The sequence below is a fragment of the Anomaloglossus baeobatrachus genome, chromosome 8 (genome assembly GCF_048569485.1).
Source record: "Anomaloglossus baeobatrachus isolate aAnoBae1 chromosome 8, aAnoBae1.hap1, whole genome shotgun sequence".
Taxonomy (NCBI): domain Eukaryota; kingdom Metazoa; phylum Chordata; class Amphibia; order Anura; family Aromobatidae; genus Anomaloglossus; species Anomaloglossus baeobatrachus.
In genome coordinates this window covers 155,506,682-155,524,027 of record NC_134360.1, presented here as the reverse complement: position 1 = coordinate 155,524,027, position 17,346 = coordinate 155,506,682, and the positions used below count along the sequence as shown (strand labels likewise).

The 17,346-nt window shown below is 54.1% G+C and overlaps 2 protein-coding genes across 3 annotated transcripts in view; one reads left to right on the top strand and one right to left on the bottom strand.

Moving 5' to 3' along the window:
* Positions 1-8,105, bottom strand: part of STXBP3 (syntaxin binding protein 3) — a 164,312-nt gene extending 156,207 nt beyond the window's left edge. The window contains exon 1 of the mRNA XM_075320950.1: positions 7,957-8,105. Within this exon, the coding sequence (XP_075177065.1) occupies positions 7,957-7,996 (40 nt within the window). The 5' untranslated portion in view covers positions 7,997-8,105. The remainder of the gene's footprint in view (positions 1-7,956) is intronic.
* Positions 8,106-9,493: 1,388 nt separating this feature from the next.
* The window catches only part of RRP7A (ribosomal RNA processing 7 homolog A), a 52,874-nt gene continuing 45,021 nt past the window's right edge, over positions 9,494-17,346 (top strand). Inside the window, exons 1-3 of one of the 2 annotated variants that reach the window (XM_075320947.1) lie at positions 9,495-9,685; positions 10,502-10,644; positions 11,431-11,553. In XM_075320947.1, the coding sequence (XP_075177062.1) occupies positions 9,634-9,685; positions 10,502-10,644; positions 11,431-11,553 (318 nt within the window). In that variant the 5' untranslated portion in view covers positions 9,495-9,633. Of the gene's footprint in view, positions 9,686-10,501; positions 10,645-11,430; positions 11,554-17,346 lie in introns of both variants that reach the window. The other variant, XM_075320948.1, reaches the window with a different exon arrangement.

The window sequence follows — 17,346 nt, the reverse complement described above, 5'->3', positions numbered from 1 at the left end:
CACACACACTGAGGGCAGGCTACACACACACACACTGAGGGCAGGCTACACACACACACACTGAGGGCAGGCTACACACACACACACTGAGGGCAGGCTACACACACACACACTGAGGGCAGGCTACACACACACACACTGAGGGCAGGCTACACACACACACACTGAGGGCAGGCTACACACACACACACTGAGGGCAGGCTACACACACACACTGAGGGCAAGCTACACACACACACTGAGGGCAAGCTACACACACACACTGAGGGCAGGCTACACACACACACTGAGGGCAGGCTACACACACACACACACTGAGGGCAGGCTACACACACACACTGAGGGCAGGCTACACACACACACTGAGGGCAGGCTACACACACACACTGAGGGCAGGCTACACACACACACACTGAGGGCAGGCTACACACACACACACTGAGGGCAGGCTACACACACACACACTGAGGGCAGGCTACACACACACACACACTGAGGGCAGGCTACACACACACACACTGAGGGCAGGCTACACACACACTGAGGGCAGGCTACACACACACTGAGGGCAGGCTACACACACACTGAGGGCAGGCTACACACACACACACTGAGGGCAGGCTACACACACACACTGAGGGCAGGCTACACACACACACTGAGGGCAGGCTACACACACACACTGAGGGCAGGCTACACACACACACTGAGGGCAGGCTACACACACACACTGAGGGCAGGCTACACACACACACTGAGGGCAGGCTACACACACACGCACTGAGGGCAGGCTACACACACACGCACTGAGGGCAGGCTACACACACACTGAGGGCAGGCTACACACACACTGAGGGCAGGCTACACACACACTGAGGGCAGGCTACACACACACTGAGGGCAGGCTACACACACACTGAGGGCAGGCTACACACACACACACACACTGAGGGCAGGCTGCACACACACAAACACACACACACACACTGAGGGCAGGCTTCACACACACAAACACACACACACACACTGAGGGCAGGCTGCACACACACACACTGAGGGCAGGCTGCACACGCACACACACACTGAGGGCAGGCTGCGCACACACACACACACACACACTGAGGGCAGGCTGCACACACACACACACACACACACACACACACACTGAGGGCAGGCTGCACACACACACTGAAGGCAGGCTACACACACACTGAGGGCAGGCTACACACACACTGAGGGCAGGCTGCACACACACACTGAGGGCAGGCTGCACACACACACTGAGGGCAGGCTGCACACACACACTGAGGGCAGGCTGCACACACACACTGAGGGCAGGCTGCACACACACACTGAGGGCAGGCTGCACACACACACTGAGGGCAGGCTGCACACACACACTGAGGGCAGGCTGCACACACACACTGAGGGCAGGCTGCACACACACACTGAGGGCAGGCTGCACACACACACTGAGGGCAGGCTGCACACACACACTGAGGGCAGGCTGCACACACACACTGAGGGCAGGCTGCACACACACACTGAGGGCAGGCTGCACACACACACTGAGGGCAGGCTGCACACACACACTGAGGGCAGGCTGCACACACACACTGAGGGCAGGCTGCACACACACACTGAGGGCAGGCTGCACACACACACTGAGGGCAGGCTGCACACACACACTGAGGGCAGGCTGCACACACACACTGAGGGCAGGCTGCACACACACACTGAGGGCAGGCTACACACACACTGAGGGCAGGCTGCACACACACACTGAGGGCAGGCTGCACACACACACTGAGGGCAGGCTGCACACACACACTGAGGGCAGGCTGCACACACACACTGAGGGCAGGCTGCACACACACACTGAGGGCAGGCTGCACACACACACTGAGGGCAGGCTGCACACACACACTGAGGGCAGGCTGCACACACACACTGAGGGCAGGCTGCACACACACACTGAGGGCAGGCTGCACACACACACTGAGGGCAGGCTGCACACACACACTGAGGGCAGGCTGCACACACACACTGAGGGCAGGCTGCACACACACACTGAGGGCAGGCTGCACACACACTGAGGGCAGGCTGCACACACACTGAGGGCAGGCTGCACACACACTGAGGGCAGGCTGCACACACACTGAGGGCAGGCTGCACACACACTGAGGGCAGGCTGCACACACACACACACACTGAGGGCAGGCTGCACACACACACTGAGGGCAGGCTGCACACACACACTGAGGGCAGGCTACACACACACTGAGGGCAGGCTGCACACACACTGAGGGCAGGCTGCACACACACACTGAGGGCAGGCTGCACACACACACTGAGGGCAGGCTGCACACACACACTGAGGGCAGGCTGCACACACACACTGAGGGCAGGCTGCACACACACACTGAGGGCAGGCTGCACACACACACTGAGGGCAGGCTGCACACACACACTGAGGGCAGGCTGCACACACACACTGAGGGCAGGCTGCACACACACACTGAGGGCAGGCTGCACACACACACTGAGGGCAGGCTGCACACACACACTGAGGGCAGGCTGCACACACACACTGAGGGCAGGCTGCACACACACACTGAGGGCAGGCTGCACACACACACTGAGGGCAGGCTGCACACACACTGAGGGCAGGCTGCACACACACTGAGGGCAGGCTGCACACACACTGAGGGCAGGCTGCACACACACTGAGGGCAGGCTGCACACACACACACACACACACACACACACACACACACTGAGGGCAGGCTGCACACACACACACTGAGGGCAGGCTGCACACACACACACACACACTGAGGGCAGGCTGCACACACACACACACACACACTGAGGGCAGGCTGCACACACACACACACACACTGAGGGCAGGCTGCACACACACACTGAGGGCAGGCTGCACACACACACGACACACACACACACTGAGGGCAGGCTGCACACACACACACACTGAGGGCAGGCTACACACACACACACACACACAGAGGGCAGGCTGCACATGCACACACACACACACACACACACTGAGGGCAGGCTGCACACACACACTGAGGGCAGGCTGCACACACACACACTGAGGGCAGGCTGCACACACACACACTGAGGGCAGGCTGCACACACACACACTGAGGGCAGGCTGCACACACACACACTGAGGGCAGGCTGCACAGACACACACTGAGGGCAGGCTGCACAGACACACACTGAGGGCAGGCTGCACAGACACACACTGAGGGCAGGCTGCACAGACACACACTGAGGGCAGGCTGCACAGACACACTGAGGGCAGGCTGCACAGACACACACTGAGGGCAGGCTGCACAGACACACACTGAGGGCAGGCTGCACAGACACACACTGAGGGCAGGCTGCACAGACACACACTGAGGGCAGGCTGCACAGACACACACTGAGGGCAGGCTGCACAGACACACACTGAGGGCAGGCTGCACAGACACACACTGAGGGCAGGCTGCACAGACACACACTGAGGGCAGGCTGCACAGACACACACTGAGGGCAGGCTGCACAGACACACACTGAGGGCAGGCTGCACAGACACACACTGAGGGCAGGCTGCACAGACACACACTGAGGGCAGGCTGCACACACACACACTGAGGGCAGGCTGCACACACACACACTGAGGGCAGGCTGCACACACACACACTGAGGGCAGGCTGCACACACACACACTGAGGGCAGGCTGCACACACACACACTGAGGGCAGGCTGCACACACACACACACTGAGGGCAGGCTGCACACACACACACACTGAGGGCAGGCTGCACACACACACACACTGAGGGCAGGCTGCACACACACACACACTGAGGGCAGGCTGCACACACACACACTGAGGGCAGCTGCACACACACACACTGAGGGCAGGCTGCACACACACACACACTGAGGGCAGGCTGCACACACACACACTGAGGGCAGGCTGCACACACACACACTGAGGGCAGGCTGCACACACACACACACTGAGGGCAGGCTGCACACACACACACACTGAGGGCAGGCTGCACACACACACACACTGAGGGCAGGCTGCACACACACACACACTGAGGGCAGGCTGCACACACACACACACACTGAGGGCAGGCTGCACACACACACACTGAGGGCAGGCTGCACACACACACTGAGGGCAGGCTGCACACACACACACACTGAGGGCAGGCTGCACACACACACACACTGAGGGCAGGCTGCACACACACACACTGAGGGCAGGCTGCACACACACACACTGAGGGCAGGCTGCACACACACACACTGAGGGCAGGCTGCACACACACACACACACTGAGGGCAGGCTGCACACACACACACACACTGAGAGCAGGCTGCACACACACACACACACACTGAGGGCAGGCTGCACACACACACACACACTGAGGGCAGGCTGCACACACACACACACACTGAGGGCAGGCTGCACACACACACACAGCACACACACACACTGAGGGCAGGCTGCACAGACACACACTGAGGGCAGGCTGCACAGACACACACTGAGGGCAGGCTGCACAGACACACACTGAGGGCAGGCTGCACAGACACACACTGAGGGCAGGCTGCACAGACACACACTGAGGGCAGGCTGCACAGACACACACTGAGGGCAGGCTGCACAGACACACACTGAGGGCAGGCTGCACACACACACTGAGGGCAGGCTGCACACACACACTGAGGGCAGGCTGCACACACACACACTGAGGGCAGGCTGCACACACACACACACACTGAGGGCAGGCTGCACACACACACACACACACTGAGGGCAGGCTGCACACACACACACACACACTGAGGGCAGGCTGCACACACACACACACACACTGAGGGCAGGCTGCACACACACACACTGAGGGCAGGCTGCACACACACACACTGAGGGCAGGCTGCACACACACACACTGAGGGCAGGCTGCACACACACACACTGAGGGCAGGCTGCACACACACACACTGAGGGCAGGCTGCACACACACACACTGAGGGCAGGCTGCACACACACACACTGAGGGCAGGCTGCACACACACACACTGAGGGCAGGCTGCACACACACACACTGAGGGCAGGCTGCACACACACACACTGAGGGCAGGCTGCACACACACACACTGAGGGCAGGCTGCACACACACACACTGAGGGCAGGCTGCACACACACACACTGAGGGCAGGCTGCACACACACACACACTGAGGGCAGGCTGCACACACACACACTGAGGGCAGGCTGCACACACACACACTGAGGGCAGGCTGCACACACACACACTGAGGGCAGGCTGCACACACACACACACTGAGGGCAGGCTGCACACACACACACTGAGGGCAGGCTGCACACACACACACTGAGGGCAGGCTGCACACACACACACTGAGGGCAGGCTGCACACACACACACTGAGGGCAGGCTGCACACACACACACTGAGGGCAGGCTGCACACACACACACTGAGGGCAGGCTGCACACACACACACTGAGGGCAGGCTGCACACACACACACTGAGGGCAGGCTGCACACACACACACTGAGGGCAGGCTGCACACACACACACTGAGGGCAGGCTGCACACACACACACTGAGGGCAGGCTGCACACACACACACTGAGGGCAGGCTGCACACACACACACTGAGGGCAGGCTGCACACACACACACTGAGGGCAGGCTGCACACACACACACTGAGGGCAGGCTGCACACACACACACTGAGGGCAGGCTGCACACACACACACTGAGGGCAGGCTGCACACACACACACACTGAGGGCAGGCTGCACACACACACACACTGAGGGCAGGCTGCACACACACACACTGAGGGCAGGCTGCACACACACACACTGAGGGCAGGCTGCACACACACACACTGAGGGCAGGCTGCACACACACACACTGAGGGCAGGCTGCACACACACACACTGAGGGCAGGCTGCACACACACACACTGAGGGCAGGCTGCACACACACACACTGAGGGCAGGCTGCACACACACACACTGAGGGCAGGCTGCACACACACACACTGAGGGCAGGCTGCACACACACACACTGAGGGCAGGCTGCACACACACACACTGAGGGCAGGCTGCACACACACACACTGAGGGCAGGCTGCACACACACACACTGAGGGCAGGCTGCACACACACACACTGAGGGCAGGCTGCACACACACACACTGAGGGCAGGCTGCACACACACACACTGAGGGCAGGCTGCACACACACACACTGAGGGCAGGCTGCACACACACACACTGAGGGCAGGCTGCACACACACACACTGAGGGCAGGCTGCACACACACACACTGAGGGCAGGCTGCACACACACACACACTGAGGGCAGGCTGCACACACACACACACACTGAGGGCAGGCTGCACACACACACACACACTGAGGGCAGGCTGCACACACACACACACACACACACACACACACACACACACACACACACTGAGGGCAGGCTGCACACACACACACTGAGGGCAGGCTGCACACACACACACTGAGGGCAGGCTGCACACACACACACTGAGGGCAGGCTGCACACACACACACTGAGGGCAGGCTGCACACACACACACTGAGGGCAGGCTGCACACACACACACTGAGGGCAGGCTGCACACACACACACACACACTGAGGGCAGGCTGCACACACACACACACACACACTGAGGGCAGGCTGCACACACACACACACTGAGGGCAGGCTGCACACACACACACACACACTGAGGGCAGGCTGCACACACACACACACTGAGGGCAGGCTGCACACACACACACACACTGAGGGCAGGCTGCACACACACACACACACACTGAGGGCAGGCTGCACACACACACACACACTGAGGGCAGGCTGCACACACACACACACACACTGAGGGCAGGCTGCACACACACACACACACACTGAGGGCAGGCTGCACACACACACACACACACACACACACTGAGGGCAGGCTGCACACACACAAACACACACACACTGAGGGCAGGCTGCACACACACAAACACACACACACTGAGGGCAGGCTGCACACACACACACACACACTGAGGGCAGGCTGCACACACACACACACACACTGAGGGCAGGCTGCACACACACACACACACACTGAGGGCAGGCTGCACACACACACACACACACACACTGAGGGCAGGCTGCACACACACACACACACACACTGAGGGCAGGCTGCACACACACACACACACACACTGAGGGCAGGCTGCACACACACACTGAGGGCAGGCTGCACACACACAAACACACACACACTGAGGGCAGGCTGCACACACACACACTGAGGGCAGGCTGCACACACACAAACACACACACACTGAGGGCAGGCTGCACACACACACACTGAGGGCAGGCTGCACACACACACACTGAGGGCAGGCTGCACACACACACACTGAGGGCAGGCTGCACACACACACACACACACTGAGGGCAGGCTGCGCACACACACACACACACACACACACACACTGAGGGCAGGCTGCACACACACACACACACTGAGGGCAGGCTGCACACACACACTGAGGGCAGGCTGCACACACACACTGAGGGCAGGCTGTGTGTACACACACACACACACACTGAGGGCAGGCTGCGCACACACACACACTGAGGGCAGGCTGCACACACACACTGAGGGCAGGCTGTGTGTACACACACACACACACACACACACACACACACAGAGGAGCTGATGCCCGGGACTGTACAGGGAGCAGAGTCCTCCCAGGCTCCTACGTCACAGCTGCCACAGGCGGTGTATATGGGGATGCGTCAGTGACGGTCTCAGACTGTGCATGCACCTCACAGGGCCATGTACTCACTTTGCCACACTATGGATTTCAGCCCCATGTCAGCCGCCATATTCGCCAACAAAACTGCAGTCACTGGCACCGGACTCCTCAGGAGTCGCTCCTGGGCCTGCGGGAAGGAACTGAAGTGACGGCTAGAAACGTCACAACCCGGTTATTCACTTGTCTAAATAAGGTCTTCAACAAAATGGCGGCTGTGAGTTCCACTCACAGGTTAGCCGGGTGCTGGAGAGCACGGTTATGTGTGGCGGCCACACAACGTGGTAATACATGGCTATTACACATCCAGCCAACACGATAAACAGAGAAGAAAGCGCTGACCCCTTCCTGACCAGGACAGTGTTTAATTTTTCCTTCCCTTTCTCCTGGACTGAGACTCTCTTAGTTTTCCATTTGTGTGTTTTTTGTGTTTGTCTCTTTTGGTGTGTGTATTTCTTTTTCTGTCCATAATAAGAATCTATAATAACAGATCCATTCCCTCAGTTTTTTTGGTTAATAACTGTAAAGCGCGGGGGTTACATTTTAGTCTATGAAGTTCCCTGAGTCCTATGGACTGTCTGTGCAAAATTTCGTGATTGTACATGAGATGGTGCCAATTCCTTTAGTGGCGACACACACACACAACCTACATACATATACACACACACACGCAACCTACATACATATACACACACACACACACACGCAACCTACATACATATACACACACACACGCAACCTACATACATATACACACACACACGCAACCTACATAGATATACACACACACATACATACACACACAACCTACATACATATACACACACACACGCAACCTACATACATATACACACACACACACACGCAACCTACATACATATACACACACACACGCAACCTACATACATATACACACACACATACATACACACACAAAACCTACATACATACATACACACACAAAACCTACATACATACAGACACACACAAAACCTACATACATATACACACACACACACACACAACCTACATACATATACACACACACAACCTACATACATACACACACACACCTACATACACACACACGCTATAGCTTCGATATTCACTGGTTTGTTTTGAATATGTTCATTTGCCATGCATCTATACATTCTTCTTCGTCCCCCACTTATGAAGCACAGGGAATATAATAGTCCCCTGTTTAAATGGGATGTTTCCTTTTATCTCCATATAGTCTTTATTCATTCCACGTGTAAGATGCAGAAGAAGCCTATTATACATTTCCATAATTTGGGACCAATAAATTATGGTCATTCCTTTTATTTCTACCTTTCCTTCCTCCTATGCAGTATGCCCCGGTTATATATGTGTGTACACCTGGAGTCAAAACATATTTAAGAGGGACCAAAAAGAACCGGCCCTTTTTTTTTTTTTTTTTTTTAGAGCGGAGCCAATGGAGCCGGACTTTCCTACACCAGGCATTAGCCTGTATTTCAGCACACGCGCACTGCTGCTATAGCCTAGTATGAGCGCGCACAAGGAAGCCCCGCCCTTTCCCGTGACGCCCCGCCCTTTCCCGTGACGTCATCCATCACAGACGGAACAGCATCCTAGACGTAACCAAACCAAAATACGGGTCATGTGATTGCACGTGTCGCCATTTCCGGAGTCTAGCAGTGGATCGCCATGCGATAGGTCGCTGCTTCTAATATGGCGCCGTCCAAGGAAGAACCCACGTTTGTAGCACCGGCTGAATACACAGGTACTGGCTAAGCATAAAGAGGAGACGGGATGTGTCGGTGATGTGCTGAGCACCGAGCAGTCAGGACGACTTACACCTGGTGCCCCCCAGGCTCCGGTGTGCCCCCCCATCCCCCCCATGGCTCCGGTGTGCCCCCCCATGGCTCCGGTGTGCCCCCCCCATCCCCCCCATGGCTCCGGTGTGCCCCCCCCCATCCCCCCCATGGCTCCGGTGTGCCCCCCCATCCCCCCCATGGCTCCGGTGTGCCCCCCATCCCCCCCATGGCTCCGGTGTGCCCCCCCATGGCTCCGGTGTGCCCCCCCATCCCCCCCATGGCTCCGGTGTGCCCCCCCATCCCCCCCCATGGCTCCGGTGTGCCCCCCCCATCCCCCCCCCCATGGCTCCGGTGTGCCCCCCCCATCCCCCCCCCATGGCTCCGGTGTGCCCCCCCATCCCCCCCCCCATGGCTCCGGTGTGCCCCCCATCCCCCCCCATGGCTCCGGTGTGCCCCCCCCCATCCCCCCCAGGCTCCGGTGTGCCCCCCCATCCTCCCACCATGGCTCCGGTGTGCCCCCCCCAATCCCCCCCCAGGCTCCGGTGTGCCCCCCAATCCCCCCCCAGGCTCCGGTGTGCCCATCCCCCCTCCAGGCTCCGGTGTGCCCATCCCCCCCCCCCCAGGCTCCGGTGTGCATCCATTCCCGCCCCTCCCCCCCAGGGCTCCGGTGTGCAACCCCTCCCCGGGGCTTTGCCTCCGTTGTGCAGCAGACTATTTCCTCACTCACAGCTACCACCCTGCTCCACATTACACTGTGGTGACTAAAGCTCTTTCTCCTTTAGTGATACCAGTTCAGTTCTCGGAGGAGCAGAAGGCCCACCACTGCTTGTATGCCAAGGTACAGCCGCTCAGGGGAGGCTCGGATAAGAACCCCTCACAGGATCGGTCATTGCTTGTAATTAACGTCCCAGCCTACGTCACCAAGGTGAGGAGCAGGGCTCTGTTTTGCTGCTAAGTAGAGATGAGCGGATCAGGTCTCACAGCCCGGGCCCTGGTCGGTGCTCTCGGGGGCCCTGGTCGGTGCTCTCGGGGGCCCTGGTCGGTGCTCTCGGGGGCCCTGGTCGGTGCTCTCGGGGCCCTGGTCGGTGCTCTCGGGGCCCTGGTCGGTGCTCTCGGGGGCCCTGGTCGGTGCTCTCGGGGGCCCTGGTCGGTGCTCTCGGGGGCCCTGGTCGGTGCTCTCGGGGGCCCTGGTCGGTGCTCTCGGGGCCCTGGTCGGTGCTCTCGGGGCCCTGGTCGGTGCTCTCGGGGGCCCTGGTCGGTGCTCTCGGGGCCCTGGTCGGTGCTCTCGGGGGCCCTGGTCGGTGCTCTCGGGGGCCCTGGTCGGTGCTCTCGGGGGCCCTGGTCGGTGCTCTCGGGGGCCCTGGTCGGTGCTCTCGGGGGCCCTGGTCGGTGCTCTCGGGGGCCCTGGTCGGTGCTCTCGGGGGCCCTTGACAAGAGCTGCCATAATTTCCTGAGCTTTGGAGATCCCAGGCATTACTTCTGATTGGCCGGGCTAGGAAGACCTCACCTGTGCGCTGCTCACATGACATTACACCAGGGGAACTTAGAAGCTCATGAAATCTGTGCAGCTCCTGTCTATGGCCAGAGGGCGCTGACCTGGACCGGGGGTGCTTGGAGCGATTGCCTCATCTCTACTGCTGACTGTTCTCTCCTTCAGACATGACCTCCTCAGTGATGACAAGGAATCATTCTCCTTACATTTCCTCCCTAGGAATGTTTATCTGATCTTTTCGGTTCTTGTGGCCATGTGGAATCTGTGACACTATTTGACAAATCGGAGCTTTCTGTGAAAAAACAAGAGGGGTATAAATACTTCAACCAGAAAACAATTAAGGTGAGGATAATGCCATTGAGGAACATATTTCAGTCTTTGTGTTCCCTAATAAGCAGTTACATGTGCTCCAAATGTAAAAGAAGTGTTGCAGATCACGCATGTTGCACAATGTGTTTTACACACTTCTACAAATGTAGCTTAAAGCAATATTCCAGCAATAGTTTTGCCCTTACAGTGCAGCATAGGTTGTTATTAAACAATAATGTAGAGGCTTCAGAGTATGCTGTGTGTATATCTGATTTAAAGGGACTATCACCAGGTTTATAACATCTAATCTGAGAGCAGCATAACGTAGGGGCACGGATCCTGATTTCAGTGATGTCACTTACTGGGCTTCTTAGTGTAGTTTTAATAAAATCACTGTTTAAATCAGCGGTAATTATCATTAGAGGACTACTTGGTGTGTTGCAGGTAGTCCAACATATTCATGAGCTTTGTACAACGAAAAACGAAGAAACAGGTTTGGGCTAAGAAATGCACTCCACTCACTAATATACTTAAATTTTCATACGTTTATTTAGACAAAAAGATAAAAACATATTAAAAACAAAGTGCCATCCATCATAAATTCAGCATAAATAGAATAAGGTTGTCATGAGCAAAGTCCGTATGCAGCAATAAATAAACAGTGGATACAATATCTACACCAGGCATAAACAGTCATGAAGATTATCCACATATAAAAGCCCTCAAAAAAGACATCAAGGCTGGAAATAATCTATGTCACTGGGATCCGATAGGTAATTATAATTCATAGCAAATATCACCCAAAAGTATTTAGTATACAACCTGTATCAGATACCCATGCTGCCACAACCAAACAGACAAAGACATCTCATCATAATGCAAAGAAAAGTGCTGACATGATGTGGAAGTTAGTAAATTTACTAACTTCCACATACAACAATCACTAACAGTACAAGACAGACTGGTATAGGAGGAGAGAGGACCCTGCCCGTGAGGGCTCACAGTCTACAGGGAATGGGTGATGGTACAATAGGTGAGGGGTGATATACCCCCGTCCTGTTCATATACCCCCAATCCTGCTATATGCCCCCATCGTGCTCATATACCATTCTGGTATATGGCCTGTATCCTTTGGCACAGAGAAAAAAATAAACGTTACTCACCTTTTCCTCACTTCCTCCAGCACCGATCATCTTCCTCTCTGCGCCGCTGATCTGTGTGTGTGGAGCCGTTCCCCTGCACCATTGCGATGTCTTCCTGCCTGTGCCGATCAGCTGACCGGCACAGACAGGAAGAAATCGCGTGCTGCAGGCAGGGGGACGGCTCCACACATGGGGACGGGTGAGTACACTGATTCACTGCACCCTGCGCTGATGATGATGCGCGGGGAGCAGTGAATACAGCCGCACATGATCACTCCAGGCTGTAATTGCCAGGGGTGATCATGCGGACCGGCTCTTTACTATGCGCGCATCCCCGCTCGTCCTCCCACCAACCTATCAGCGCAGGCTTCTGCGCTGAGAAATGGGCGGGAGGATGGGCGTGCATATGTAATAAGCGGGCCCACGTGGTTACAGCAGGCTGCTACAGCCTGCTCGTGCCCCCGATGACCCGCTCCACCGCAGCACCCTCATTCCCGGCCGCAGCCCTATAGTCAGACCATAAGACGCACCCCCAACTTTCCCCCAACATTTGGGGGGAAAAAGTGCGTCTTATGGTCCGAAAAATACGGTATATTAGTGAGTGGAGTGCATTTCTTAGCCCAAACCTGTTTCTTCGTTTTTCATTAATCCCCTTTTGGGCTCATGCACCCTCACATTATTAATCAAACATTATTTATTGCTGTGCATCCCCAACCTTGTTGTTGAGCTTTGTATAACTGCTAGATCTGCAGCAGATAAAACATTGATTTTATGAAAATGACAGCCAACAGCTCAGTAAGTGACACATCGCTGGAATCAGGGTCTCTGTCTCTACATTATACTGCTCTCAGGGGAGCAAAACCTTGTGACAGATTCCCTGTAAAGGGAACCAGTGACCAGATTTGGTGACTATAACCTGCGGCCACCACCAGTTAGCTCTTATATACAGCATTCTAGAATACTGTAATACTGTATATTAGAGCCCAGGCCACTCTGTATAATGTAAAAATCACTGTTGTTATACTCAGCTAGGGTGCGGTCCGGTCCGATGGGTGTTGCTGCTCTGTGATCGCCGTCCTCCTTCTACCCAGCCCAGTGTGGATGACGCGTCCTAAGTCATCCACACAGGCCGCCTTTGCGGTCTTACTCAGGCACTCTTTGATCTGCTATGCTCAGGAAAGATCGAAGTACTGTAATGCGCAGGAGCTAAGAAAGGTTAAAGACCGCATGCACACTACAATACTTTGGCAGGGCAGATCAGAGTGCACTGGCGCCGGACCACAGTAGTGGCCTGTGTTGGTGACGTAGGACGCGTCATCCTTACTGGACCGGGTAGAAGGAAGACAGGAGTTGTAGCCGAGAGGAGGTGCTGGACCGGAGAGCAGCAACACCAATCAGACCGGACCACCCCCTAAGTGAGTATTATAAAAGTGACTCTTACGTTATACAGAGTGGCCTGGGCTTTTATATACGGCATTCCAGAATGCTGTATATAAGACCTCACTGGTGGTGGCTGTAGGTTATAGTCGCCAAATTTGGTGACAGATTCACTTTAAGGCTATATGCACACGCGGCCTCTTTTTTTTTTTTTTTTTTTTTGAGTGCATCTTTTTATCCTGTGGTCACAGAAACTCAGCTTGTGGCCCAAAAACCACTTGATGATTTTGCCAATGTGTTTTTTGTGGTATGGAGAAACAAAAATTAAGATCGGATAATTGATAGACTAGATAGAAAAAATAGAACATATTGAATAGAAAGAAAGGACATATAGAATAGATAGAAATAACCGAATAGCTCAATAGAGCAATAGCTAGCTTGGCCAGCTTTTTTTTTTAATAATTTTTTGGTAAAAAAAAAAGAGGGGTCCACCCCATTTTTCATATCCAGCACAGGAACACCCTCAGCTGTCTGCTGTACCTTTGCTTGTTATGAAAAATAGAGGGGATCCCACGCTTTTTTTAAAAAAAAAAAAAAAAAAAGATTTATTTAAAAGAAATTAAAAAATGTGGGGGTCCCCCCCCCATTATTCTAAAATAGGCCAAGGTACAGTAGACAACTGGGGGCTGATATTATTAGATTGGAAAGAGCCATGGTTATTTGGCTCTTTCCAGCCTAACAATAGCAGCCCGCAACCGCCCCAGAAGTGTCGCATCCATTAAATGCGCCAATTGTGTCGCTGGACTCTGCCACCGCACCAGGGCAAGGTGAAGAGCAATCAGGGTGATAAGGAGTTAATGGCAGCCCTAGATTAGTAATGGGAGGCGTCTGAAACCCCTCCCCTCATCTGTAAATAAACACAACACCCAAAGAATCCTTTATTTGAAATAAAAGACAAAAACTTTTTAACCCCCCCCAAAACACCCCTGTAGGTCTGACCTAATCCACATGAGGTCCCACAACGCTTCCAGCACTACTACATCTGAAGCTCACTGAGAGGTTCAGGCTGCGCGATCAGCGGTGACATTACTCAAGTGATTTGCGGTCACAGGTGTAGGACTCCAACTGTGGTTACGGCTAACCTGAGTGAGATCACCGCTGATTCAGTCTCTACCTGAACCCCACAGCGGGCAGTCATGTTCTATGACAATCGCTGTGAACTTCAGATGTAGTAGTGCTAAAAGCGTCGTGGGATCTCGTATGGATTACGTCAGACCTGCCGAGGTGTTTTGAGGGTTAATACAATTGTGAAAGAGGGTGGGTTTTTTGTGTTCTAAATAAAGGATTATTTCTGTTTGTTTTTATTTCTTTTCACTTACAGATTAGTAATGGGAGGGTCTCATAGACACCTCCCATTACTAACCTAGGGCTTAGTGGCAACTGTGTGCTGCCATTAACTCCTTATTATCCCGATTGCCACCACAACAGAGCAATCTGGAAGAGCCGGGTAAAGTGCCGGGACTGTCACATCTAATGGATGTGACAATTCTGGGCGGCTGCAGGCTGATGTTTTTAGGCTGGGGGCGCCCAATAACCATGGGTCCTCCCGAGCCTGAGAATACCAGTCCCCAGCTGTTGGGCTTTGTGTGTTTGGCATCATAATATGGGGGATCCTACCCCAATTTTTTCAAATTTATATTGCTGCACGATATAGACCTGCCCACCGGCGTCTGTGATTGGAAGCTTGAGACACCTTGTCTGACTGCAGCTAATCACAGATGCCGGTGGGCACGGGAAGCAGTGCATATTCAATGAAGGTAATGAGCGGCCCGGGAAGTAAATGAGCGGCCACGGGAGCAGTGTGACAGCCGCCCAATTGAATTGGCAAGTATGAAGCGCTTGCTCCTACCCCTTTGTGCTGCATTCTGATATTAGTGTCACTCACTCTTTATCTCCTCCCCCTGATGACAACTTGTTTGAGGGTGGTAATAGCAGCTGTGGGCTGGTGCTGGTGTCACTCATACTTCGTCTGTCACTCGTACTTTGTCTATCATTGTCCCCTGATAACCTCTCTTTTGACCATAAGAAGCTGTGGGGACAGAGAGATTGCAGGTGCCTTGGATACTTCTCCTGCATCTTCTATCAGTGCCTTGGATTCAGGACATCTTCAAAGGACTGTAATGAAAGAAGCTGCAGTAAGGAACTGCAGCACCATTCCTTTATGATGTCCTTTTCCAGGTGGGGAGAGAAATGCTGTGGGGAGTGAGTGCAGCCTCAGTCTCCTCTGATGCCCCTTTGATATTGCCATATACCATCTCTCAGGAGCACTCCTGATGGTAAGCCTGGAACATTCAACCAGGGTCCCCAGATGTTGTCAGATTTCTTGATTGCCTTTCTCTTTCTATAGACCCCTTTTTCCAACCAAATAGTATGTTATTAACTCATTAAACATCAGTTGTTGAGCGTCCAACCAATGTTGTGCAATACGTTTGTGTGCCTGATACAATATTTGCGAAAGACCTATAGCTATCGGGGGTTCAAAATCGACAGATTCTCCCAAATACCCCAATATGCAGATTTCAGGGTCTGCTTAGATGTGAACATCAAATACCCTTTTTATTAAAGATTGGGCTCTTACTGGAAAACCACTATCTACTGCACTCCCAGAACATGTGCATCAAACACACATCTCCCGTTCCACATCTTGTCCAAGCTGCATTTGGACGTACCCCAATTCTAAAGAGAAGCTCTGTGTTCTATATACTCCATGAATGAGGTATATCTGCAAGAGCCTCTGTGAGTGACATGGGGACAGTCTAGTAGTGAGTTCCAATACTTCTTTCCATTGTTCTTATGTAATTGGTCCCACACAGGGTGCGGGAACCACAATAATTAGACTTTATTGGATCCCCAACAGTTAAAGGCATATAACACAAAACCGTGCAAATCCATGCAAATCACACGATGTAACAGGCAACAGCATTTCACCCTTCCACTGCCTCACCAGGGAGTACAATATTCGGAACATAGAAAGGAGAGAGGAAAGGATCCGGCACAACTTCTTCTTAGGATAAAATCATTACAGTCTTTATTTAGAAATATTAAGAAACATCATCCGTGAAGACCAAAAAACGTAGTTAATCCATGGGAGCTTTACGCGTTTCGGACTTCAGCATAAAAACAAGAGAGTCCTTAATCATAAGATTATGACATTGACTTATGATTAAGGACTCTTTCTTGTTTTTATGCTGAAGTCCGAAACGCATAAAGCTCCCATGGATTAACTACGTTTTTTGGTCTTCACGGA